Source organism: Oreochromis aureus, linkage group 9 (genome assembly GCF_013358895.1).
Source record: "Oreochromis aureus strain Israel breed Guangdong linkage group 9, ZZ_aureus, whole genome shotgun sequence".
Taxonomy (NCBI): domain Eukaryota; kingdom Metazoa; phylum Chordata; class Actinopteri; order Cichliformes; family Cichlidae; genus Oreochromis; species Oreochromis aureus.
In genome coordinates, this window is record NC_052950.1 from 15,420,681 (window position 1) to 15,445,426 (window position 24,746).

At 42.5% G+C, this 24,746-nt stretch overlaps 2 protein-coding genes across 5 annotated transcripts; one reads left to right on the forward strand and one right to left on the reverse strand.

The window, feature by feature from the left end:
* The first annotated feature begins 1,619 nt into the window (after nucleotides 1-1,619).
* On the forward strand, nucleotides 1,620-7,292 carry foxh1 (forkhead box H1). The gene is made up of 4 exons (XM_031749961.2): nucleotides 1,620-1,799; nucleotides 3,397-3,970; nucleotides 4,600-4,704; nucleotides 4,958-7,292. Exons 2-4 carry the CDS (start codon nucleotides 3,497-3,499, stop codon nucleotides 5,921-5,923), a joined length of 1,545 nt encoding a protein of 514 aa, XP_031605821.1. The 5' UTR covers nucleotides 1,620-1,799; nucleotides 3,397-3,496; the 3' UTR covers nucleotides 5,924-7,292.
* A 2,975-nt stretch (nucleotides 7,293-10,267) lies between these two features.
* oplah (5-oxoprolinase, ATP-hydrolysing) lies at nucleotides 10,268-24,029 on the reverse strand. 4 transcript variants are annotated; one of them, XM_031750034.2, is made up of 28 exons: nucleotides 23,494-24,029; nucleotides 22,066-22,272; nucleotides 21,648-21,839; nucleotides 21,111-21,225; nucleotides 20,102-20,225; nucleotides 19,252-19,447; nucleotides 18,849-19,014; nucleotides 18,480-18,618; nucleotides 18,219-18,286; nucleotides 17,532-17,707; nucleotides 17,318-17,443; nucleotides 17,107-17,219; nucleotides 16,850-17,020; nucleotides 16,247-16,384; nucleotides 15,882-16,020; nucleotides 15,376-15,488; nucleotides 14,964-15,115; nucleotides 14,712-14,872; nucleotides 14,508-14,609; nucleotides 14,246-14,420; nucleotides 13,715-13,899; nucleotides 13,325-13,471; nucleotides 13,087-13,221; nucleotides 12,799-12,948; nucleotides 12,418-12,575; nucleotides 12,170-12,330; nucleotides 11,951-12,048; nucleotides 10,268-10,583 (listed from the first exon to the last, which is right to left on the reverse strand). In XM_031750034.2, the coding sequence occupies exons 2-28, from the start codon at nucleotides 22,234-22,236 to the stop codon at nucleotides 10,431-10,433; spliced, it is 3,924 nt and encodes a 1,307-aa protein (XP_031605894.1). In that variant the 5' UTR covers nucleotides 22,237-22,272; nucleotides 23,494-24,029; the 3' UTR covers nucleotides 10,268-10,430. The 4 variants fall into 4 exon arrangements, with proteins under 4 accessions (XP_031605894.1, XP_039473559.1, XP_039473560.1 ...); XM_039617625.1 differs by lacking the exon at nucleotides 23,494-24,029 and adding an exon at nucleotides 22,435-22,498; XM_039617626.1 differs by lacking the exon at nucleotides 23,494-24,029 and adding an exon at nucleotides 22,447-22,465.
* Between the last annotated feature and the right edge of the window lie 717 nt (nucleotides 24,030-24,746).

Consider the following 24,746-nt stretch of genomic DNA (forward strand, 5'->3'; position numbering starts at 1 on the left):
ATGTGTTTGCCTATGCACCTGCGTTCTTAGAAATGTGAATTCACTGCAGTCTTTTCACAGTAAACTGTTAGGGTGTGTTTTGTAACTAAATGATAATCGCTGCAACACACAAGCCTGAACAAGTGTGTCTTTACCACTCCCATAATTAAAAATCAATTTTGAGGCACTCAACCAAAAACACTGTTGGACAATGAAAAACACAAGGTGTCCCTGTGAGCATCCGAATCAGTTACTAAATCCTAAAAAAGAGACAGACACTGAAGACAGTGTGACCTGCTGACCCCCACAGTGACCCAGCCGTGCATCACAGCGGTGATACCCTGCGGAGTCACAACAAGGAAACTGCGTTGGAGCTTTTGTTACCATCTCTGGTCCTCGGGAGAAGATTCAGTGCAGCGCTTCTTCAAGTGTTTTGAATATGCATAGAACGAGTTTCATAAAAATGATGGCAAACAAAGAGCAGAGTGACTCGTAATTCTGAAACCAGTGATGCCCATGTTTAAAACCAATTGGATTTGGCTTACACAAATATTTATTATCCATTTCTGTGTCAAGAAAGCAAAGAAATCTTCAGGGTAAATGAAAATACTACTTTTCAGGCCTTTTAGTTCATCATTATTCTAGTTTTGAATGCTTCAGCAGAGCCAAAATCCATGTGGCATGACAGATAAACACTGCCTGATACCAGCCTACAGACAAAAGGTCAGAAACACCTGATACAGGTTTTTCTAAATGCTAGTACTAACCAATGGTATGCTTTTTTTATTGCTTAAGTAAGCAAAAGTCACTCTTGTCTTAATTGACACATCTCAGATCAAACTTTTCCTTACTTTCTCTAAAGAGCATGCCTTTCTTCCTCCTCTATCCCAGTATCGGGATGGATGACAGCTTAGGAAGGATTTGTCTGGACTCAATCATCCCATGTGAAGAGCCTTGTCCCTGATGCTGACCTATTCACGTAGGATCCCATTCTCTTTATGTGTGGCTCTCTAATCCAGACCAGACCTATTAACTAGCATTCCAGCAAACAGGAAGGGATAAATTGACAGTTTGTATTCAAATCAGTGCGTCTGGCACTGAGCCCTTCATTGGAGAATGTTATGCAAATGCAGGTGGAAACATAGTAAGTGGTAGTTTAGGAGTTTCCCCATATACACCAGTGATTCCCACCCTTTTTTGTGTCAGGTTTCAGCATGTGTTCGGTACTGTTTTTCCAGTACCTCCTAAAAGTATCTAGTATTTAGTTATCTCTTTTACTTTCGTTATTATTATTATCTGTTACTTTGTAGCATTACAATTAATCTGCCATTCCCTGATTGAAAATGTATCCATTACTTTCAGCTGTTTCTTAACTTTCAGACATATACCATGTATTCATTTTTTATGTATAACTTACAGAGGTTTTCCATTTTTAATCTGATTTTTTGTTTGAGACTCTTAGGCTGTGAATCATTCTTATACCTGTTTAATTGTCTCCGAATCTCTCAAATAGAAAGAGATATGAGGAATTTAACCCCGTTAAATTCCACATATTTATGAAACTTATTTAATGTTGCTTAATTTTAATTCTTCCATGAAGTTAGTACTTCTGTGGGTTTTGAGTGAAACCGCTAGGGGGGGATAAACCTAAAGGGAATGTCACCGACAGTGGAAGAAAAATACTGACCCAATTTGAAGCAGGTGTGCAACGGAGATTTGATGTTCACCGTGTTTAGGAATGCCATCTGACCTAGAAAAACAAACAAACAAACTCATTCATATATTTTTGCGTATTCCTGCAGAAATTACACATTTGTGCGGTAAGTTTGTCACACGGGCGAATTGTTTATTTGAAACAAAGCAAAAACTATCAGAGCGTCCTTTTTTATTTTAATTTTTACAGCAACCTGATTAAAAGAGCGCCATCAGCTTTGTTGCCTGGACCTGTAAGGTTAACTTGTGGAGTGGTGTGATATGAGTAGGGGTCAATGTGAAAACGCCCAGTAGCGCCTATTGAAAGTAAATGGATTTTAATTGCAGGAAAACGGAGTTGTTTCCAGCTCTGCTGTTTCTGTAACTTTCAGGTGACACAACTGTTGGATCAAATCAACTTTAATCTGCGCATTAGTGCGAAATTCTTTACAATCCCGTGCCAAAGTTCACGCTTTGTCACATGATGGATCCTAAAGTTGATTCTTTGGTTGACTTGTTAATAAATTTTTTTTCTGCTTGAGGGAGATGTTGAGGCATTTTCCAGCAGCTGGGGGTGTACGTGATTGCCCCTGTTTAAGGTGTGAATGTTCGACCCAACTACAACACTTAGCAGCTTGTAAGCGCCAGAAACCCCACAAATGGTGTTGAAACCCCCCGTATTTCCTCACATGCTAAGCAGCTTCTCTTTTTCTTGGGATGGAAAAGTCTCCAGCTTCCCGATGGGGTTCCTTCTAATCCAACTTGTTTTCACTGTCTTGCTGGGAAGCAAGAGTTTCAACATTAGCACTACGTTAAGTTGAACAAAAGAGGCGCATACCCGAAAATAGTCTTTTCAGCGCTGAATGGCATGCTCAACACTCCCAGGGAGACCCCACTGTGGAAAAACACCCCCGTCGACTGCAGCGCGTTATCAAACAACACAAAACAATGATGACTTCAAATATACTGCACCTACTAATCAGCTGATCAGCGTAGTTTATGCTTTTCTTCTTCTTCTTCTTTTTTTTTTTGGAATAGCTTTCATGGGAATAGTTTCTCCTCTGGATTAAGAGCCAAATCAAATACACAATTTGGCTAATTTGATTTTAGTTTCTCACAATTAAAAAAATATCTAAAAGAATTCAGTAGGCAGTGAAGGCTAAATTGCTTATTTAATAATTAATAAATAAATGAAGTACTGAAAGGGGCATCTTTAGTGTTTGTATATTAGCCCTCTCTTGTGTATATTGCTCATCTATAATTGTTGATTGCATCCGAGGTTAAATCGAAATTACTTGTACCCACCCTACCCCCACAAGTTTTACCTTTCACGTCTAAGCCCAAGTAAAAGCTTTAGTGATATTAAAATTAAATAGACAAATAATTTAAAAAGTGTACGGTAAGCCTAAAATGTGTAATTGTGTAAAGCCAGACTTGTATTAATGTAGATGTGTTCCCCAAACACTTAAAGTCTCCAAGCAAGAATCTTGTAAGCAGAGTTTTCTAAAGTAGTTGCGGAATCACTACGTTGCATGTCGGCGTGTTGATAAGGTATCGTATGGGTGGTTTACAGTTTGGCCCTCTCTTTCTCTCCCTTCTTCGCACACAGACCCAGCCCAGCCCCCAGGGCCGATCAGTCATTCTGCTTTCAGATAACGCATCATTCACCCCCCGATTACGCAGCGGGATTTACATGAAACTGTTAATTGTTTGCTCTTCAAATAGAGTCAGCCTGGAGCCAGCAGTCTGCCAGAAGTTAAGGACCGACTCTTTGACCTCCTCCCCCTCTACGTGCAGAGCCATATTCCTCCCCTGACTGATCAGCATGACAAAGCATTGGCCGGGGCAGAGTCTCTTGGCACCGATCGCTTCATCCCACCTAGGAGAACTTCTCGACCATCAACTTGACTTCCACAGAAATGAGCAGCAGAGTTTTCCTCCCAGCGGCGTAGCGCCGTGGAGCTCACCGGCCCAACACTGGCCTTACCTCTCGGATCCGATGCCTCCCCAGCAGCTGCCGCGCTCGGAGGAACCAACGGAGCGCCCCGGACACCTCACCGGCGCCACAGGATTCATGGATAAAGAGGAACCGCCTGGATCTTTAAACCCGAATGATCAAGATGGGCAGTTTAAGCAGGATGAAACGCAGGACATGTGGAAAAGTGAACGGGAGAAAAGAAATGCCGGCAGTGGGAAGAAAAAGAACTACCAGAGGTACCCAAAACCTCCGTATTCCTATCTTGCAATGATCGCTATGGTCATCCAGAGGTCTCCAGAGAAGAAGCTGACGTTAGCTGAGGTAATGATAAAACTAATGCTTTTATGTGTTAACTGTGTAAATGCTGCCGGAGTTTGGCATTTGTGTGTAGACGATGCGCGCGGTGTTTTACGCACGGTGCCGCTTATGATCGTCACTTATTGCATCAGCAGAAGCAAATCCATCACTGTGTCGTGTATTTAGAGTAGACTCCATTAGAGTTTTATGCGAAATTTCTACAATCTGTCTGAGAAGATCGTTTACAGTTCCTAAAGTGACACTAAACAGCCACATCGTCGTGACACTTGAGTGACTTCTACCCGTTCCCTTCTTGGTTTGCTGAGATAAGGGTGGACTGCAGTGGAACCAGACGCAGATCTGTATCAGAAACAGTGATAAGATATACAGTACATTCCAATATTAGGCTTCAAATGGGGGCTCCATTCGTTTTTTGTACCAGATGGAAAACGTATTTTCAATTTGTTTAAAATTCTATTATAAGTTCAATAAGTATAAAAATCCAAATCCTATATTGAAATTTGTAGTTTCACCGAGCTGTTTTTACGCAAGCATGGATTGCAGTTAACATAGTGACTATATAACGAAAATCTGTGATGCTGGTGTGTCTGTGTTGGTTCAGAATTTAATGCTGATATTTGTTTAAATTTTAGATCCTCAAGGAGATCAGCACCCTCTTTCCATTTTTCAAAGGAAACTACAAAGGCTGGCGAGATTCTGTGCGACACAACCTTTCCTCATATGACTGCTTTGTTAAGGTTTGTATGGTAAAATGTTACGTAATGATCATTAAACAGAGAAAAAACTAAAACTAAAAAAACCCTACTCTTGTAGTTTTTCCTACACTTGTGTAGTGTAGGAATACACCATTGGAGTCTTTCTATTAAAACCTAGAACCCACTTTAAATCACTTGTGTTGTGATAATTATTAATGAAACTAGGTCAGTCCTGTCAGACTAGGTTGTCCAGGCAAGCACTAATATTACTGTCCATCCTTCCTCCACCCTGTAGGTATTAAAAGACCCAGGTAAGCCACAGGGCAAAGGCAATTTCTGGGCAGTGGAGCTGAGCCGCATTCCTCTGGAGCTTCTCAAGAGGCAGAACACGGCCGTGTCCCGCCAGGATGAAACCATCTTTGCTCAGGATCTGGCTCCTTACATCATGCAGGGACACAAGCCTGAGTCTGAGGCACCTCCTGAACCTGTGACCTCGCTCCCTCCCAAATCTTCTGGAAACTCTTTCCCAACGCAGGATGACTTGTACAGACCTAAGCTGGATTCGTCCTTCGCCATCGACTCCCTGCTACACAGCCTGAGGCCAATCAGTGCTTCAGGGGATTTAGATATGGCTTCTGGGGACTGCTGGGGTGAGGTGGCTCGGGCTCGGCCTTCACCGGCTCCGCAACATCGTTACACCTCCTCTGCTCGCAGTGCCTCTGCAAGCTCTGCAAGCCCAGCCTCCACCTCCTCCTCTTCCTCATCTTCATCTGATGAAGAGTGGAAAGGAGTAACTGGGAAGCGTGTTCCTCCTGATGTGGAAGCAGGGGCAGATATTTGCAGGCCACCACTGCAGAAATCAGCCAGACGGGAATCTGTACCACCTCCATGGGAGCTCCCTACCTCCTACGCTAAATATGCACCCCCGAATGTCGTTGCCCCACCTAGCATGCGTTTCAACGGGGGTCCTCTGATGCCCCTGCACAGCGGGCTACCCATTTACGGCTATGGTAGCTCTCCCATGACACCAAGTCACTTCTTGGGCCATACATACTGGCCCATCCTCCCCAGTAGACAAGTTTCAGTGAGAGCCCCTCCTTTACTCATGGACCTGGACAACATGTTGCAATCTGTGCCTCCAAATAAGAGTGTGTTTGATGTGCTGGTACCAGCCAATCAAAACTCTCACCCACACCATCAGCAGCCCGGTCAGTACTCTTTGCAGAATGGGGCTCCTCTCAACCGGTACCATCAATACTGAGTATTACTGTCACCCAAACAGGATACCAAACAGCATTGATAAACAACTGGATGCACACCAAGATCCAAAAAGGAACTATATTTTGTCTGCCACTTCCACAAACTCAAGAAATACAACAAATGTAAAAAACAAAACTCGCTGAGCTGTAGACAATGTTATCGATTGACTCAGAGTTTTATCAGTGTTTTTATGTTGCAATTTTTTTTTAAAAAGAAACAGTGTATGGAGTATTACATGGCTTCACTGAAAGAAAACCTTTTATAATAACTGTACAACAAAACGAGTATCTACCTCAGTCTTTCAGTGAAATTGTGTAATACTGCAAGTCATTGCACTGCACCTGTAGTTTGCACTGTTTCTTTAGTTGCATAAACAAGCTTCTTTTTTTAACCTTTATTATCATTTTTTTAAATGTTTTCTACCTATTGTGACTACTGAATGTATTACACAAAGCCATGAAGAACTGGACTACAAGGCCTATGCAGTAAATATGAGCTAAAGACTGACACTGTAGGGTTAGTAAATGAAGACATTGCATCTTTGTCTTTATGGTGCGACGGTGCACAGATCAGTGCCTACATCTAAATGATTATGATAGATACCAAAAGATACCATTTGTAGTGTTTACAAATCTGTGCCATGTTTAGTAAATCGGATGGCTGAGCATAGGACAGTCCATTGTGTTTCTAGTCTGAAATTTATGTACGTCTGTGTTGGTTCTATTGATGGTGGCATTGGCCTTGTTTACTGTTATTTTCTGTCATTGTGTGCAAGGGGAAAGGAAATCTGTACTGGGAAGAAAACAAAAGATTTCTGGAGACAGTGTAATTTTTATAATATCTTTGTTTTAGTCTGAAGTCAGTTCAAGTGATATAATCTGAGAATCTGACAGCTTGTCATGACACTGGAGACTATTTTTCACATCCTGACAGCCAAAACTTACCTCAAACTGAATCATTTCCTGCAGAATTTGCACTGCTGGTTATTTTTGCACTATTTTAATGGCATTACAATCATCTTTTATAGGAAGCTGCTTTTAAAAGTCTCCTTACCTTGACAGGTGAATGTTTTGTTAGTTTTCTGACATTTTACTGTGATTTTTCTGACAACTTTTTACAGTACTGAGTAGCAGTTCAGCTCAGAAGTTTTAAGTATCCAAAGAATGTTCTGGAGTTTTAACAGGGTATGTAAATAAAAGGTTTATTTTAACAGTGCTGTTCAGTGTTCTGTGAGGCTGTATAACAATTGTGCTGTTAAGTGCAAAATCCTGCTAACTTCACATGAATATGCCGTATTTTGGTTGCAATATTTATGTGTATTTACACTCTGCAGCCACTTTACTAGGTACACCTTATTAGCAGTGGGTGGGACCCCACAATGTGTTTTGAATTGCCTTCAATTCAATAAGGAGCTGGAAACATTTCTTCAGAGATTTTATCCATATTGACATGAAGCTAATCACACAGTTGTTGTAGATTTGTCAACTGCACATCCATGATGCAAATCTCCTATTCCACTACATCGCAAATATGCTCTGTTGGACTGAGATCTAGTTACTGTCCAGGTCATCTGAGGACAATGGGTAGGCTGTGGCATTTAAACGATTCTCAGTTCATATCTGGGGGACTAAAAGAAATATCATCCACATTATTTGATGACCAGCACCAGCCTGAACTGTTGATAAAAGACAGGATGGATCCATGCTTTTTTGTTTTATTTTAATCCAAGATTCCAACTCTGATATCCAAATGTTGCAGCAGAAATCAAACCTCATCAAATCAGACATTTTTCCAATCTTCTCTTGTACAATTTTGGTGATCCTTTGCAAATTGTATCCTCAATTTCCCATTCTTACCTGACAGGAGTCTCACCTGGTGTGGTACTCCTCTGTCGTTTCTCATCTGCTTTAAGGATCAGCATTTTACCCTGGATGTAATGAGTAGTTACTTCAGTAACTGTTGCTTTCCTTTCCTGCCACTGACTTGATATTTCCCCCTTTTTTGGACTACTCTGTGTAAACCCTAGAGATGGTTGTGTGGGAAAATCCCAGTTAATCAGCAGTTTCCAAAATACTCAGACCAGCCTGTCTGGGACCAACAACCGTGAAGTGATCAAAGTCAATTAAATTATCTCTCTAAGTTCCGCAGGTCGTCTTGACCATGTCTACATAAATAAATGAACAGAGTTGCTGCCGTGTGATTAGCAGATTTGTATTATTGAATAGGTGTACCTAATGAAGTGGCTGGTAAGCATGTTTTCTTTATATGCAGGATCACTGGTTTTAGATGATGATTTCTGTTACTTTTTAAAAAGAACTTTTGTATTTTGAGAATCAAAGTTGCAAGATTTAAGGCTTAGCTTGTTATCGTCAACGTGACTTCACGCGACTAGCCTGTTTTTTCATCATTATTTGGTGAATAAATCTTCTGATGCCCTTTATATATAAAGCAGCTGTGTAAAAATGAACTAGTCCGCTACAAGCCAACCTATTTAACCTCAGGTATTTTGTGTCACCTCAAAATAAAAAGAACAGCAGAATGTCTTCTGAGAGTGTTACACCATCACAAATTACACTTAATTTACATATGCGAATACCATATGACTGATGGATGAGGCTTGTTTGAATGTATTATTATGTAAGTGAAGGTTGTAAAAATGACATTATTGAAATATTTAAATAAATTAACTTGAAATTCCTACTTGGAATCGCATGGGAGTAAAAGAAAAAAAAAAGACAACACTTAAGTACCTCACGCTCAGCCTCGGCCGCTCTCCTGATGCCTCAATTCAGAGTTTTTAACACTTAAAAACACTTAAAAGTGCCAGAGGCCTCATCTTTAGAACTCAATGCTACGTCACCTCCATCAAGTAGACTCTGACACATTTTAAATCACAGCTCAGTGATCCGTGTATCAACTATAACCATCATTTTATTGCATTTTACATTCATATATTATTCCAGGATTTAAAATCTTTTTATATTGTTTTTGTTATTTTTGTGCTATAAGCTGACCTTGAGTGTTTTGAAACTGCCAAGAAATAATTTGTCATCATTATTACTTTATTTACTATATGAGAAAAAGCTGTATGAATTGAAAAACTGTAAATGTCAATGCACTTAAATATTTGCAATGAATCAACTTTTGGGGATTTGCAGTGAAATATTTTTTTCTTGCACGTGTCTTCGAGCTTCTCCAATCTCTCTCTTTTTTATGCAAACAGTTTTTTGTGGGTTTTTTTTTTAGTATTTTTGGTAACAGACTTTTTTTTTTAAGCTGTTCGCCAACACATCTGACTGCTTTGACTGGTGTGATGGAGTGTGAGTGTAACATTTATGTGTCTTTAAATACTCTTTTTTCCCCCCCTTTTCTTTGTATTTTGTGAATCTAGTTTTTCTCATTTCTTTTTATTGTTAATACTTTCTTAAAGCTAATACTGATAATAAGCCAGTGGATAAGGTGACAAGACAGAGTGGGCCAAGCAGCAGCAGCAGAGAGGGATTTTGAAACCACTTCACAACGATAGATTGTTTTATCACAGGAATTGTAATCCAGAAACAAGGAAGCTTTCTTTGATCCACAGTCCACGGCCTCCATAATGGGAGTTTCTAGCACAGCTATATCCACACACACACACACACACACACACACCCACACAACCAGCTGATTTGCATCAATCATCCAGCAGCCGTCAGCCTCCTGCTGCCTCCCCTGCAGTGACCATTATCTCTTTATCTGCTGCATACGCATGCCTGCACTCCCTCACTATCCTTCCTGCTCTGCTCCACGATCATTCCTGACCCAAAGATGGGAGGAGGGGACAACACTTTAAACAGGGACATGCCCCCACCCCGCACCAACACATTCAACAATCCTGGGATTTTTTTTGTGGCATGTCAGAAGTCATCCTAATCCCACTGTTTTCATTAACTATCCACGATCCAGGTCAAATAAAAAAAAAAAAAAAAAAAAATCTTTTTAGTAGAAATAGAGTTTATTTATCTGATTTGTTAGGACAAGAAAAACATCTTGAAATCGATATTAGACAAAAACAGACTCTTTGAGGTCTCAAATAATGCTTTTTGAAAAAGCATCAAATGGAACTAAAAAATAAAAACTACTGAGCAGATTCAGTATAAGAACAGAGCGATGGACATGCGGCATATAACAACTGTATGTCCGTTACAAAGGTCCTTTTGATGCCATATTTAGTCTGGTGAGGACAGACCCAGCCTGAGTTATTAGTATTTAGCCAACTTCCCTGCAAATGTAAGCACAATCTGTCTGCGTAACACGCCACATTTTTCTGTGCTGCATCTTTTAAACACAGACACTGCAAAAAAAAGAAAGAAAAAAAAAACATCTTTTAATGGTGTTCAAGTAAAAATCTGAAATTTTGCCAGCCTGCATGTAGGCTTGAAATCCTTTTTACTCAGTATGTGTCTCGCATATTTTTCGCAGTACAATGACAAAACTGTCTTAACTCTTCCTCCTTTTCTCACTTCTTTTCACACTCCTTCTTGTGCCATTCTGTATTCAAAGATGCTACCCCTCTCGGGGAATGTCTCATTCAAGCGCCTTCGCTTGGTCTGAGGCCTATTGTTTGCTTCCTCTTCTTTTCCATATCCACCTCCTCCAGGGGTGTAGAGGCAGAACATGTCCTGTTTGGGGACACACACAAACACAAAAGCTGTGATCAAGCAGCAGAAGCACCACAAAATGAAGCTCCTCTAGGTGTTACTTAAGGCTGGCTAGGTGTTACATAAGGCCCGCGGGCCTTATGTCATGCCTTACAAAGACTCCAATCCAGCCCACTGGACTGCTTTGGAAAAAATGTGGAGGGCATAAATTCTGGACTTTAAACTGTATTTTTAAGTCATGAGTCTTTCTGACAGATGTCTTTCATTTCCTACAACAGAATTTCTCCATAGTGTAGAAAAACGACATAACTGTTGTAACTTCAGTTGTTTTTCTTATATTAAGACATCTCCAGGATTCAATGTGCAGCTATGCTTTTGTACAATGACAAATAGGGAAAGTTCACTGGTCTGGACCACTTAACATTAAAGTGGGCTGTACGTGACCCATAATGTAATATAGGTTTGACATCTCTGCTCTGACTGGACAGATGTTCAGTTTCGCTGGTTTCCCACTTTTTCATTCACCAAAGTTAGCTTGTTATTTAATATCAAAGTGAATTATGATTTAAGATAGCTGGGCAGTTCTGGCTTTAAATGCATCACTTATCTGCCTGCACTGCTTTCTCATGTTGTCATTTCTTTCCAGGCTTTTGTGAACCGAGTAGCTTCTTCTGTCATTCTGCCTTTCAGGCTCTGATTCATGCGACCGACTTCCTCCCCATCTGCTTCATTTCCACTACCGTCACCAAGAGGAAACTAGACTCTGAGTGGTCCTGTCCCGCTTCCTTTAACTTGGAAGTGGCCAACCCTGCTAAACGCAAGTCTTAAAAACCACCAAAACGACTGATGTTGCCACCATGATAATAATCAGTGGTTTTTCAACCACAATAAAGCCATGTCCTTAAGTTTAACCTGTTTCAGTTCTGCCACTTTTATCTAAATTCAACCTTTTTTTGTAAACAAACTGATCATGCTGTGGCCGACCATAAGCTGCATGGTTGGAGTGTAGTAGCCTAGATTTGAGTCTCACCCTTTGCTGAGTGTCTTCCCTACTCAGGTATCTAATGAAGGCAAAAATGACCCCAAAATAATCTAAAAACTAATAAAAATAAAAATGGAGACAAATGTATTTTTCATGAGTTTACAGTAAACAAGAAGTAGGCTCATTTTCCTACAGAAATCAATAATTCAAGACACCTCAGATATACATTCAGATTGCTTTTTGCAACCAGAGCCCACTGATGGCCGCTGGCTTCAACTTTCTGTTGTTTTCAGACTTGGATGCTACGCCCATCTTGTATATAGTTATTCTGGGCTGGCATTATTTTTGTGTAGTGTAAGTACACTAAAGCACGACAGTGCTTCACACGTGCACAGCACAGTCTTACCCCGGGCTCAAGGCTGACGCTGGTCTTGGCTCCCAGGTTGAGGACTCTGCCTTTAGCTCTGTGGAGGAGGTTCAACCCTGCTACACCATCATCTCCCCCTGACCACCAACAAAAGATTAAACTTTTTAAGATTAAGTAAGGAAAATGTGTGCATTTAGACTTTTTCTTAATTGTTGAGGACATTGGGACTGTCATCAGGCTTTGATATTGAGAATTTACCCCGGAGGCCATAGGGGCGAGTGGATCGCCTCTCTGTCAGTACTGACAGAACAACCTTGTTCCTGAACAGAAGTTTACGAATCACACCGTCTCCACCGCGGTATTTCCCTGCACCCCCCGAGCCAGGCCGTAGAGAGAACTGCTCTAAAACCACTGGATACCTGAACACCAGAAGGACACAGACAGCATTCAGGTGAATAACAGAAATGATATCATTACACGACACAAATCGTCAACTTATATCCCACCTCTTCTCGAGAATCTCTGGGTCAGTGATGCGGGTGTTTGTCATGTGAGTATGGACTCCACTCCGCCCGTTCCACCCCGGCCCTGCCCCAGCTCCTCCAGCAACTGTCTCATAATAACCAATTTTCTCACTTCCAAATGAAATGTTGTTCATACAGCCCTAATGGAAGGAGCGAAATACACAAAACACCATTAACTAGTCAGTTGAATGCCAATGCATTACGTTTCACACCATATCACCAAGCTGTTTACTCTACAGGTGGGAAACACACAACAGTGGAAAAGCGGTATATATCTATCAGTCCATTAAATGTATGCTTCATCAGTCAAGCTGCACAGTAGAAACATGCATTTTTGCAAACATATTTTGGAATATCATTTACCTGTGAGGCCGCGCACACCTCAAACGCCTTAAAAATCACATCAACCACTCTCTGGGATGTGAGCACATTTCCTCCAACCACAGCTGCATTCTGGGAAGGCTGGAGGATGGACCCAGGAGGGATGATGACATTGATGGGTGCGAGGCAACCCTAAACATGGGAAAAGAAAGGTGGTCAAAAAAGCAGCCCGAATGATCACGATAGGCCCCCGCCCCCAAAAATTGCAACCAACATTCAAACCGTGAGTTATTCAAAGTCAGCCAGGAGCTCCTACAGCTGGATTTTTACCTGATTGAGGGGGATGTCCTGTCCAACCATGCAGCGCAGGCAGTAGATAAGAGCAGACAGGGTGATGGCCCGTGGAGCGTTGCAGTTCCCCCACACCTCTGTTCCTGTCCCTGTGAAGTCAAACACCGCACTGCCCTGTAAAGAAGGAGGATTTAACCAATCACAGTCCTTCTTGAAGAGCGGTTTATATCCTGGCTTTGCAAACTAATAAATATGCTGTGTTACGATTCCTCCTCACCTCTTCTTCATTAATCTGAACCCGCAGTCTAATTGGTGTTCCGTCGTCCATGAAATCCTCTGACTCCACCTCCAAGGAGCCCGTCTCCTGCCGCCGTCGCCGTGCAAAGTCTCTCAGCATGTCCCTCACTGCCAGTTCTGCGTTGCTCTAAAATGCACAGAGGCTTTACAACACCCTCGTAGCCCATACTTTTCAGAAATGAGAATACTTGCGGCCACTAGTGCTACCCCTCATCGCCTTCTTCTCAAGTTATTGCATTCACAAGATTTTCAGAAATCTTGACCTCTGTGCTTCAGGTCAAGGTCACTGAGATTTGAACTCATCAACCTTTTGAGGGGCAAAAAAATCTAATTTTTCTTTTTTAAATTTCCGCTTGTAGCAACAGTTTACCTGGATGTATCCCATGTAGGCCTGAACCACAGCAAGTCCATAACTGTCAATCAGCTCCCCCACCAGCTGGCTCCCTCTCTGATTGGCCGCCACCTGAGCCCGCAGGTCTGACAGGTTGTCATGGAGATTTCGAGTCCCAGAGCAGCCTGGGTATTGGGCTGGAGCCATCAGAGCTTCAGTTACAGCTGATACAGAGAGATGGGAGAGGAAGTAAGGGGTATAGAAACCAAAATGAATGCTAAAAAAAAATGTAGGTTAGTCAGTCAGTTGATGTCAGTCAGAAATTTGCACTGTCAGATTCAAAACAGACATTTTACAACATTTCTTGCGTGTTTCTTTTTGTTTTAAAAAAAATTGTCAACAGAGCAATTAAAAAAACTACTTTTTACTAGTAATTTTAAAAACAAAGAGTCCTTTAAGTGCCAAAGAATGACTCTTTATCTTAAGTTAAGTGTCATCTCTTGATTTTCTATGCTCTCTCTTTCAGTAGTGGATCACATTCAGGTTCTGGCTCGTCTCTTCCTCACTTACCTTCTTCCTGGAAGACCCCACCAGTGACAAGCATAAAGGAAGTGAAGACAGCACCCTCCTGCTGAAGGGAAGTGGAATGGGGTGGCATGGAGCCTGGAGTGATGCCACCGATGTCGGCGTGGTGCCCCCTGCTGGCCACAAAGAACACAGGGCTGCTCACTCCTTTTCTAAACACCTGAATGAGAAAGAAAGAAGACAATGAGGAAAGAATAGAAGAAGAATTTGAGGGAAGAAATAGTGTTGAAAAGCTTGGCGGACTGACCGGTGTGATCACTGTGAGGTCTGGGAGATGGCTGCCCCCAGCACATGGGTGGTTACTCAAAATCACATCCCCTTCTTTGAGCTTATTCCCAAGTGATCTGAGCTGCTCACAGAAGAAAAAAAAACACCATCCTTTTGTAACTCTACGTGTATGGCCACACTAAGAAAAACTCACTCACACATGGCTGGACTGTTCGTGCCTCACCTGGTACTGGACAGTCTCTTGCATGGCTCCCAGGTGGACGGGGATGTGAGGCGCGTTGGACACCAGACCTCCATCCGGTCCAAACACAGCACAGGAGAAGTCGAGTCGCTCCTTGATGTTCGTGGAGATGGAAGTTCTTTGCAGAACTCTGCCCATCTGCTCTGTAGGGGAAGACAGAAGAGGTAAACAGGAAGTTCATGCTCTTCAACAACCTTCTTCCTCATTCACATCTGATTTTGCATCCTGGCATACCCGCGATGCTCATGAAGCGATGGGAAAAGATGGAGAGCTGCACTGTGTTGAGCTCAGTGCCGAGGGCACAGTGAGGGTCTGAGCCTACTGTCATGCAAACGTCACCACCTTCTGTCAGACGAGCCTCACAGCAGGGCTCCACCAGGATGGTGCTGATGGAGGAAACAGGAGCAAATCATGTACGAAGTACAACACATTTCAAAATCAGCACAGGAAATTAAAAGCCACATCCACAGAAGTAAAAATCGCTGAAACAAGAACCTCAACTGATAAATCAAAGGTTTAATTTGCTTAATTTAAATAGATTTTAATATCCTGAGTTCAGAAAATGCACAAAGGAGACCATAAAGAATAAAAAACATTATTTAGATATGTTTAATTTGGTAGTTGTCAGCAAAAAGCAAATGCCTGCCTGTTTTTGTCAATAATGATGGCTGGTCCCTGGATGCTGTGGCCACATGGCAGCTCCTCCCATAGATACACACTGGTGTCGAGGTAACCGCCCTCAAAGTAGCACTTGGTTATCTACAGAGAGGAGCAGAAACAGAGGGACATCAAATAAATGTGCCCACAAGTTTAGGTAAAGCATCAATATTACAATGATGGAACAGAACATTTGTCTACAGTGTGCACTCGGTTCCCTCTGTTTAGTGCATGAGGCACTAAACAGAGGGAAAGAGAGTGTTGGCATCTCCCACTTCTCCCATTCTGCCTGATGGTTCTTTATGTTCACCTGCTGGTAACCACTTTTATTTTATTAAAGCCCTTTTTTTCAGCTTTTAAAAACTCAGGCGTGGTCACAGCTTGAGCCGGTGACCAGGCAGTGGCCCAGGTTTGATCGTTTTTCCTTCAGGCCTTGGTGAGACTGCCTGCGTGTGATCATGTCTGATAAGTGATATATGTGGTGACTCCATTTACCGTGGCTGGTTTGGCCTGTCTGTGTCCCATTTCTGCTTTGTAAACTGATGTGATACCAGATTTCCCACAACCCCTCACTCTGATGTCATCCACCATGATGGGTCTGTCTGGGATGGTGAACCCGAACTCCTTCAGATAACTGTAATAAGACGAAGAAAAAAAAAGAGTTAAGAGGAGGAGTAAGAAATCACGAGTACTGTGTACAAATGTCATGTAAATTTTTCTCCTAAAGATAAAAGAAGATTAACAACAACAGCCAAAAATATAAACAAAGTGTACGCAGCAGTGATTTAGCCCTCCGAAAGCGAAAACATGTAGCAGCCAGAAGCTCGGGACATGAATGGGTAATGAGAAGAGGAGCAAACCGTTTGGTGAAGGCACTGCGGAAGTCTCCGGCTCTACAGGACCAGGCGTTGCTGGGGTATCCGGCAGCGGTAACCATGAGAGCGCAGTCCGTGCCCTCGTAACGCATGTGGAGGAAAACCTCGGTGGTTATCTGATCGCTGAAGCGGACAAACAAGAGAAACAAGACTACTTTAGTCTAGCAGCTATGATTGTTCAACAAACATCATGACTTCTTAACATTCACATTCAAATGTAAGCAAGGCCACAAAGTGTCTTTTTCATTTTATTATTTGCTTATAAATCTTTAAAGGAGTTGGTGCCTCCTTAATAATCCTTTAAATTCTGCATAATGGAATTGAATGGACTGACACTTTTATAGTCACCTGTACTTGTTTCACACATATTCATACTTCACTTTATTCTGTGGATTTAAGAATTTTATATATCAGCTCATTTTGAGCTGATATTTTTGACTGTATTAAGTTTTGAATCATCTATCAAAGGGATCATCTAGATTGTAATTTCTCATAACATTAAGTTGTGTCTGTGAAAGTTGACTAGCATGCCTGGAGCCTTACAGATGTGCTTGACCCCAGCCCATGTATTGTTTTGTGGTTTCTGACCTGGTGAAGCCTCGTGCACAGAGTGTATCGCGGCAGCGTTTGGACAGCTGCTCCACCCTTTGATCGAGCTCACTGAAGGACGCCGGCTCGTACTGCAGAGAGCACGGCTCCTGCACCTCCTCCACCACATCTGCTAGAGCCAGACCGTATGCTGACAGCACGCCGCTGTACCTGCAAATCACAAAGACAGGCAACCGTTCACTCTGTGGCTCTCAGCTGTCTTTCACCTCTAGTGAAACAGAATCTAGAAGCCTTACTTATGTATAAAGACAGTCTTCATCCCAAGAGAGCGGGCAATCGCACAAGCATGTTGACCGCCTGCTCCACCGAAACACGCCAGCACATGCTGAGATGTATCGTGGCCTTTGGCCTGCAAGAGTGGAGCAGGTGGGAGATGAGTGGGAGAGAGAACAACAAGATGATTTTTTATGCTGAAATATAGAAAATGCAGTTTAATACCAAACATACCTGTGTGAGAGCTCTGATTGGCCGGCACATTGCCTCATTGGCGACACGAATGAATCCCATGGCAACCTCTTCCATGCTCATCTCTGATTGCCTGCTGTGTGAGTGGTTGGCCCCATTAGCATCAGCCTTCAAATGAAAGCAAAGAGTATTTAAACCTAATATCATCATAAATATTTGAACTTTCTCCACACAGTAGTCCAATAAATAGCCGTGCCTGTGATTGGTTTGAAGACAGGAAGACGTTGATCTCTTCAGTGAGTTGGTGGAAATGCTTCGTGGTCTCTTCCAGGGACAAAGGCTCATTCTCTTTGGGCCCAAAGATCTTTGGGAAGAAGGAAGGGATGAGACGACCCAGGGCTAAGTTAGCATCTGTCACAGTCAGAGGTCCACCTGGGAAAATACCACAGCACCCGACAGGGAATCAGGTCTCGGTCTGTTTTTCAATAACCCCATTGTTCTGAGTTTTGAGTCAGCTTTAGCGTTCAATGCTTTACTTGGCACTGAGGATGATGGTATCTGAAATGAAGCTTAATGCTAACCATTGAGTCTACAGGGAACAACAACAAAGAAGACTCAGATTTCTTTTTGTTAACACACTTTACAGTTCTGACTGGGAACTATGAGGCGAGCTTGTGTTATATCATCTCAACTTTGGACGTGCCAATTTCCAGCCCTCTGACGCATAAATCGGATGATTAACCTCGGGAACAGGACAGGAGAACAAGCTCCGTGCCAGTGGGTGCTGGACTCAGTATAATGATTTAAAGAATGGATGGGAAAAACGAGCTGAAACTGCACAATTAATGATTGACTAGATTGAAAAAGAAAGAAAGAAAAAAAGAAAGAAAAACAGCGAGAGAAGTTGGCAACAGTAGAACATGAATAACGGAGAAGCTGTTACCTTTTCTGTAGCAGGCTGGTCCTGGATGTGCTCCTGCAGACTCTGGTCCAACTACAAACATCCCGGATCTGGTAGGGTTAGAAAAAAGAGAAACACAGAGAATAGTCATTAAATAAGAAAATAAATAAACCATAAAACAATCAAAGTCAGAATGGGTAATATCACAATTACCACATCATCACATTATACTGGTATTATAGAGGATTGCCTGCAAATATGGAGCTAGTACCACCATCAGTTACACAATTTGTGCAAACTCGCCTGAAAAACAGTCGCGATCCTCCGCCTGCAGCCACGGTGTTGATGTCCAGCTGAGGTGCTTGCAGGGTGACTCCAGCTGTGGTAGCCTCAAACACATGCTCATACTGGCCTGCATACCGACTCACATCTGTGGAGGTTCCTGCAGACAACAACAAACGAGGGCATGTAGGCACGAAAAGCTAAAGATAAAAAATAAAGTTAAAAACATCGCCCGAAAGAGAAGCGTAACTTTACTCCATAGGATCTGAAATATCAAATCCTGAATGTGGCACATGGAAGACAACAAACTGTATGAAGATCACACAAAAAGACTTCAAGACAATATCAAGAAGATGCTCAGTTGTCTCCTTTGCTCCCACATACACTCACCGCCCATGTCAAAGCCAATCACAGGCTTTTTCTCCATCTGGCTGTAGGAGGTGATGGCGTATCCCACCACACCTCCCGCTGGGCCGGATAGAATAGCCCGTGAACCGCAGAACTGCTCCATGGGAGTCAAGCCTCCATCTGACTGCATGAACAAGACATCTACATCCTGAAGACACACAGACATGAGAGGTTTATGTTTTCAGACTAGTTTAAAGGTGCGGTTAACTACAAATTTATACCGGTATGTGAGTTGTGTGGTTGAGAGCTGCTGTTTGTCTCTGGTGGTACTTAAAGGGGTGGTGGGAGAATGTCTAACTGAGAGGAAAAGTACTTATGCATACAAGGCAGTTCTGCATATTGTCAACCCCTCAAACATACCGACTGATGCGCGAGGAAAACAAACCTTCAGGCCATCTTTGAAGCCCGAGGTGAAACCTTTTAGATACTGGTGAATTTTGGGTGTGAGGTAGGCGTCGGCGCAGACTGTATATCCTCGAGGCACCGCCCGCACCATCGGCATGACCTCACTAGAAAGAGACACCTGGCTGAAGCCCAAGCGACGAGCCAGAGAGCCCACTGCTTTCTCATGCTCGGACCATCTGAAGCACAGAGAGAAAGAGACCTGACGTAATCCTAGAAAGCAAGTGAAACATTAAACTCTTACGTAATTTGTTCTGCAGTATAATGTGTTTGTCTTATCACTTCAGTGTCCATTGATCACCTTCTTCTTAAAGCAAAGAACACTAACTCTGGGCTTTCAGTGTGACATGTGACAGAAAGCAAAAAACGTGAACTATTGGGTACCGAGATAAAAGGCTGCTGAGGTATGACGTCGGTAAACCGAGGTCAGCTTATTTATATAATGGAAGCAAGTGAGGCATAATTTTAACTACTGTAACAACTTTAAAGCCATTTAAATACAACATAAAAATAAAGTTAAAAAACAAGATTAAAAGAGAGAGAGAGGAGAGAAGGAAAGGAAACAATTTCAAAGAGCAGGAGACACAATAAGTGGGAAGCTGAGGGTGGGGTTGATGCTAACTTGAACTTCTACCCATTAAACCACAACTCATACTAGAAACAGGCTGCTGGACACCGCACTACTGACATACTTCCACAAAAACACGGAGAGGCAGCGTGGGAATTGTATAACTATGCAGAAGGATGATGAAGGAAGGAACACAAGATACTGGGAGAGGACAAGAGAGCAGATCAGGATTGTGAGTAAATATTAAAGAAGCTGTAATACTGACGTGTATGAGTGCAGAAGAAGGACAGCCAGACTGGTGATACCACGGGACAAAACTCCTCTCAGGTCCTTTTCTACTTGCTCCAGGTCTAACTCCTTCCACAGCTCAAGAGAATCCCCAGTACTGCCTGGGAAAGACACACAAAGGGATTAGTGGGATTAACTGAAATTATGTCAGTTAAGGCTTCTATGTTTGAACCAATAGCCAACAGAACTTATTTTCAATACTTTCCTCACTCTGAAAAAATAAATTCAAAACATAACTCTCACCTGAAATATTTTGTTATATATTTAAAATATTTACACACAACGCCAAAGAAAATCCTTGTGCTTTATCCAGGTGTTTCCACAGATTAGATGTGTTGCCATGGCCAGCTTTGCATTTTGCACTAAATACACTTGAACCATTGTTTTGCTTGTTAGGCAAATGTGTTATTATTGTATAAATAATGGGCTATTTAGGGCTTGTTAGCTTGTTATAGCTGTCAGTTTTTCAAGAAAGTCAAGGTAGCTGAATTACTGGATTAAATAACCTCATGATTATTCAGCCTGTTTAGACTGATAAGATTCCACAGTTTGTACAGGCACCACACGACGCTTTGTGGAGTGGCACAGACAGTGTGAAAGATGGGCGTACCCACCATTCCACATTCCCACTGGCCAGTGAAGTGCAGTTTATGAAGCGTACTGAAACAGGACATGAGCATATACCTGGAGGATTCTCCTTTCTGACTCCAGTAATGGCCATAATTTACAATATAGCATAAAACCAGTGACTGAGCCCAAAAAGTCATCAGTTTACTTTACAAATGTGGAAATTAGATCTTTGGGAGTGACAACAATGCTTTAGCTAAAGGCTCACACTGATACTGATAACCTGCTAATGTTTAAAAGGTATAATATTAGGCCAATGTGATGGAGCAATTCTGGATGGATTAAAAACCTGAAGCCACATACTGCTAACACGGCAGAAGAAATTAGCAGTAAAGGGAGCGCACAACTGCCCCTCGCACCTGTGACAATCCGTTCGGGATCTTTTCTGGGCAGCTGACAACCATCTTGCCTGAGGACGACTCGCTCGTCCACCTCGATCACCTCCTCGTACAGGACGTCAGGCATCGCGACCTCCTGTTACACACGTGCAAACACAAATTATGGCAGCTCAAAGCGCACATACTGGGAAGCCAGAATACAAGAGAGTGATAAACAATAACAGTAACTTCTTTTACCAGCTAAGGCTTCAGACTGTTATGGTGCAAAAGCTTATCAGGTTTAGTTGGTGTGTTCTGCTGACCTTAAAGGTTAAAGAAAAAAAAAATCTATGTACAGTACAGTAAGCCACAGTTTATTGATCTGTAACCTGAGCTTTACAGATAAGCGACCACTTAATGTCTTAACTCTACAGCTGGCTCAGGGCAAACTCCAGTACTTGCCACAAGCCTCAGCACAATGAGATAATAACTAAACCTTACTGAGACACAAGCCGTGCCTCACACTACTAATGAGCACCACATGCAGTACAATCACTGGCACAGGCTGAGAAAACAGACCAAGTCAAACAGCTTTGGCCTGGCCTGAGTGCCAATGTGCAGCAAGTCCTTGAATCCCTTTGTGACCAGGAGCGCCGTCCTTTCTCCCTCCCTCTCCAGCAGCGCGTTGGTTGCTACTGTAGTTCCCATTCTGATCCAGCCAATCAGAGAAGTGTCTACAGGCTGATCGCGGGGATACGCCTTCCCTGTTTCCTGTCAAGAAATGCAAACATCAGCATCATATACAGCTATCCCTACAGATAATGTATGGATATGAATGTGGTGTTGCTCAGTATTACATAATGACTCCACATTGAGCCGCCTATTCTGCTTTTTGTGGTACATGCTTATTAATAATCTATAAAAACTGAATTGACAGCCATTATAACAGCAATAAACCTGACATCTCCTTAGCTGAAGGTGGACAGCGCAACATTACCTCCTCTAAGACTCTGCGGATCCCCTCAGTGGGAGCATCTTTGTAGTTCTGGGGGTCCCGGGACAGCAGCTTCAGGACTCTCTCACGACCATCGGGCAGCCGGGCAAACACATCAGTGAAGGTGCCACCCCGGTCGATGGCAAAGTCAAATTTCCCCTTAGTCTCAGCCATAGTGAAGAAAATAAAGTGTCGCTCCCAAGTCTATCACTAAGAAAAAAACAAAAACGAGAAGGTGGAAGGTAAGATTACTCATTCAGCACTGTGCTGATACAGGAGCAACTAAGGAACCTCTAAAGGGAAGGAGGAGGATCATTTCTCATTTAAAAAACACCACCTTCTTATTTTTAAGCCAGCAGCCACCATACTCACTCCTTCACTCACTTTCCTCCTCTCTGCTAGACCTCCAGGGTTTTCTTTGTTTATATGACTCCAGACTGCAGAGACAACACATGCATTCCTCTCTCATAGTGCACCGCTAATGCATCGAGTCTGCAAAGTTCATGCATGGCTACCAAAGTTACTATAGTTTCACATTTTCTAATTAGTGTTAAATATTTATCTCATTTTTGACTTTTAGCTTTTAAATCAGTTTAGTTTCAGTTAGTTTCCAGAGTGGATTTCCATGTTTCGGTTTAGTTTGTATTAGTTCCATCTTAGTTTTACTCTTTTTAATTATTATTGTATGTCTGAGTAAAGATTTGTGAAAATCAGTACAGGTATTACAATAAACACAAACTTCTTCTTTTTTTAAGGCAGCTGTCTTATAGACACCCAGTCTCTAGAAATATGTCCATCAATGCCACATCAGCAAAGCTGTAACAAAACTTTGACCAAACTAACTAAAACTATGCATGTTATCTGTCTATTTTTCTAAATTGTCTTTTTCTTAGTTGTAAAAGTTCACAAAATAATTTCAGTTAACTGTAACTTTTTTGTAAGTCTACGATTAGTAACTACACTAACCTTGATATCCACTTGAACTTAGTCCACACTACTGTGCAAGGTGACGCTTTATGCACGGTAAAGCCCCAGAAATGTAAGTTTAAACAGAAATATGAGTTTAAACAAATGTGGTGATCATTTATACAAATCTAGACTCCACTATGTCTTTACAGAAAAAAGAAAGAGGTGATCTCATGCTATTACTTCAAAATGAAGCGAACAGACGTGATCAAACTTCACCAAGTAGGACAGTAGCATGCATATTCCAGAGGAAGCATGCAGGAATATCACAGACAGGTCAGCCAGCATTAAGAGACAGAAATCCTCACAAACTCTGCCCGAATCCTTCAAGAGTGAAGTTTTTCTGCACCTGAGACATATGCACAGCTTAAACCGATGCGAACTGAGCTCCTTTGCATGCAGCTCACAGCATGAAGCATGCCGGACTCGAGGCAAAGCAGCTAGTAACAGCACCGACATACTCACCTGTCCTCCGGGCACTGCTGCGGCACTGCCAGTCTGCTAATCTCTGATAATCCGACGTCGGTCAGATCCTCCTCCTATAACCCCGCTCTGCCTCCTTTTCCAAGAGGAATCACGTCGAAGTAGCTCCTCGGTGCCGCTGTCCGGTCTTAACTCCGCCTCCCCCAACTCTTGCAGGGAGCTCGAGGTCTATAATTTGAGCATCTCATCTCGAGTTACTGGGTGAAAGTGCTCGCAAAGGAGAAGGGGCTGTGGAAGGTGGGACTGACTTTGCGTTTAAACGAGCCTCATGTGCACTTGAAAATTAGGGGGGGTTAAATGCTAAACAGCAACAACGAGAAAACGCTACAAAATGTGACAACGGTGATAAAAGGCACGCAGGAAGTCCACTGCAGGAATGGCGGACTGGAGCAATAACCTTGAAACCGCGAGGTGATTAAAGGGCTGTTGCTGAAAACTTTACCTCATAAAAAGTCTGTGAAGAAGGGTTTGTTGTTCTGAAGCGTGGTACCATCTGATTAAATACGCAAAATGGATACATTGTAACATAATGAAAGAATAAAACAGCTTCAAGTTACATTTATTTACATATTTACATATATTTGGGCTACTCGTATTTGTTTACTCTTAGTGCCAAGAGAGGAAATGTGGTACTGCATGAGGAAGTCAGCAATGGCAGAGAAGTATGAGTGGTGAGGTGTGCGGTAGAAGTGACGTATGGAATTGCATCAGGAATAGGCTCTGAGACTCTTCATGTTTGGAGTTAGTAGATGAGGTTGGGTGGGTAGGAGTCTCTGTGGACGATGATGTTTGCAGATGACAGTGTGATTTGTAGTGAGATTAGGAAGCAGGTGGAGAGGTGGGGGTGAATGAAATGAGGAATGAAAGCCAGTGGTAGGAACACAGAATCCATGTGAATGAGAGGGAGATGGGTGGAAAGGTGAAGATACTAGATGTAGATGTTGTGAAGGCGGATAGTTTAAATACCCAGGATCAAGCATCCAAAGCAACAGACAGTGCAGAAGTAGAGAGTGCAGAGTGGGTGGAGCAGGTGGAAACGACTGCTATGACGTCTGGTTTGGAGATGGTGGCACTGACAGAAAGACCGGAGGTGAACCAGCTTCACCTGAAGTGTCACAGTTAAAGATATGAAGATTGTCATTGGGAGTGACCGGGGTGGGCAGTATTAGAAATGAAAATATCAGGTTGAGCAGCTTGGAAGGGTCATGGATGTAGTGAAGGAGAAGATGCAGAAG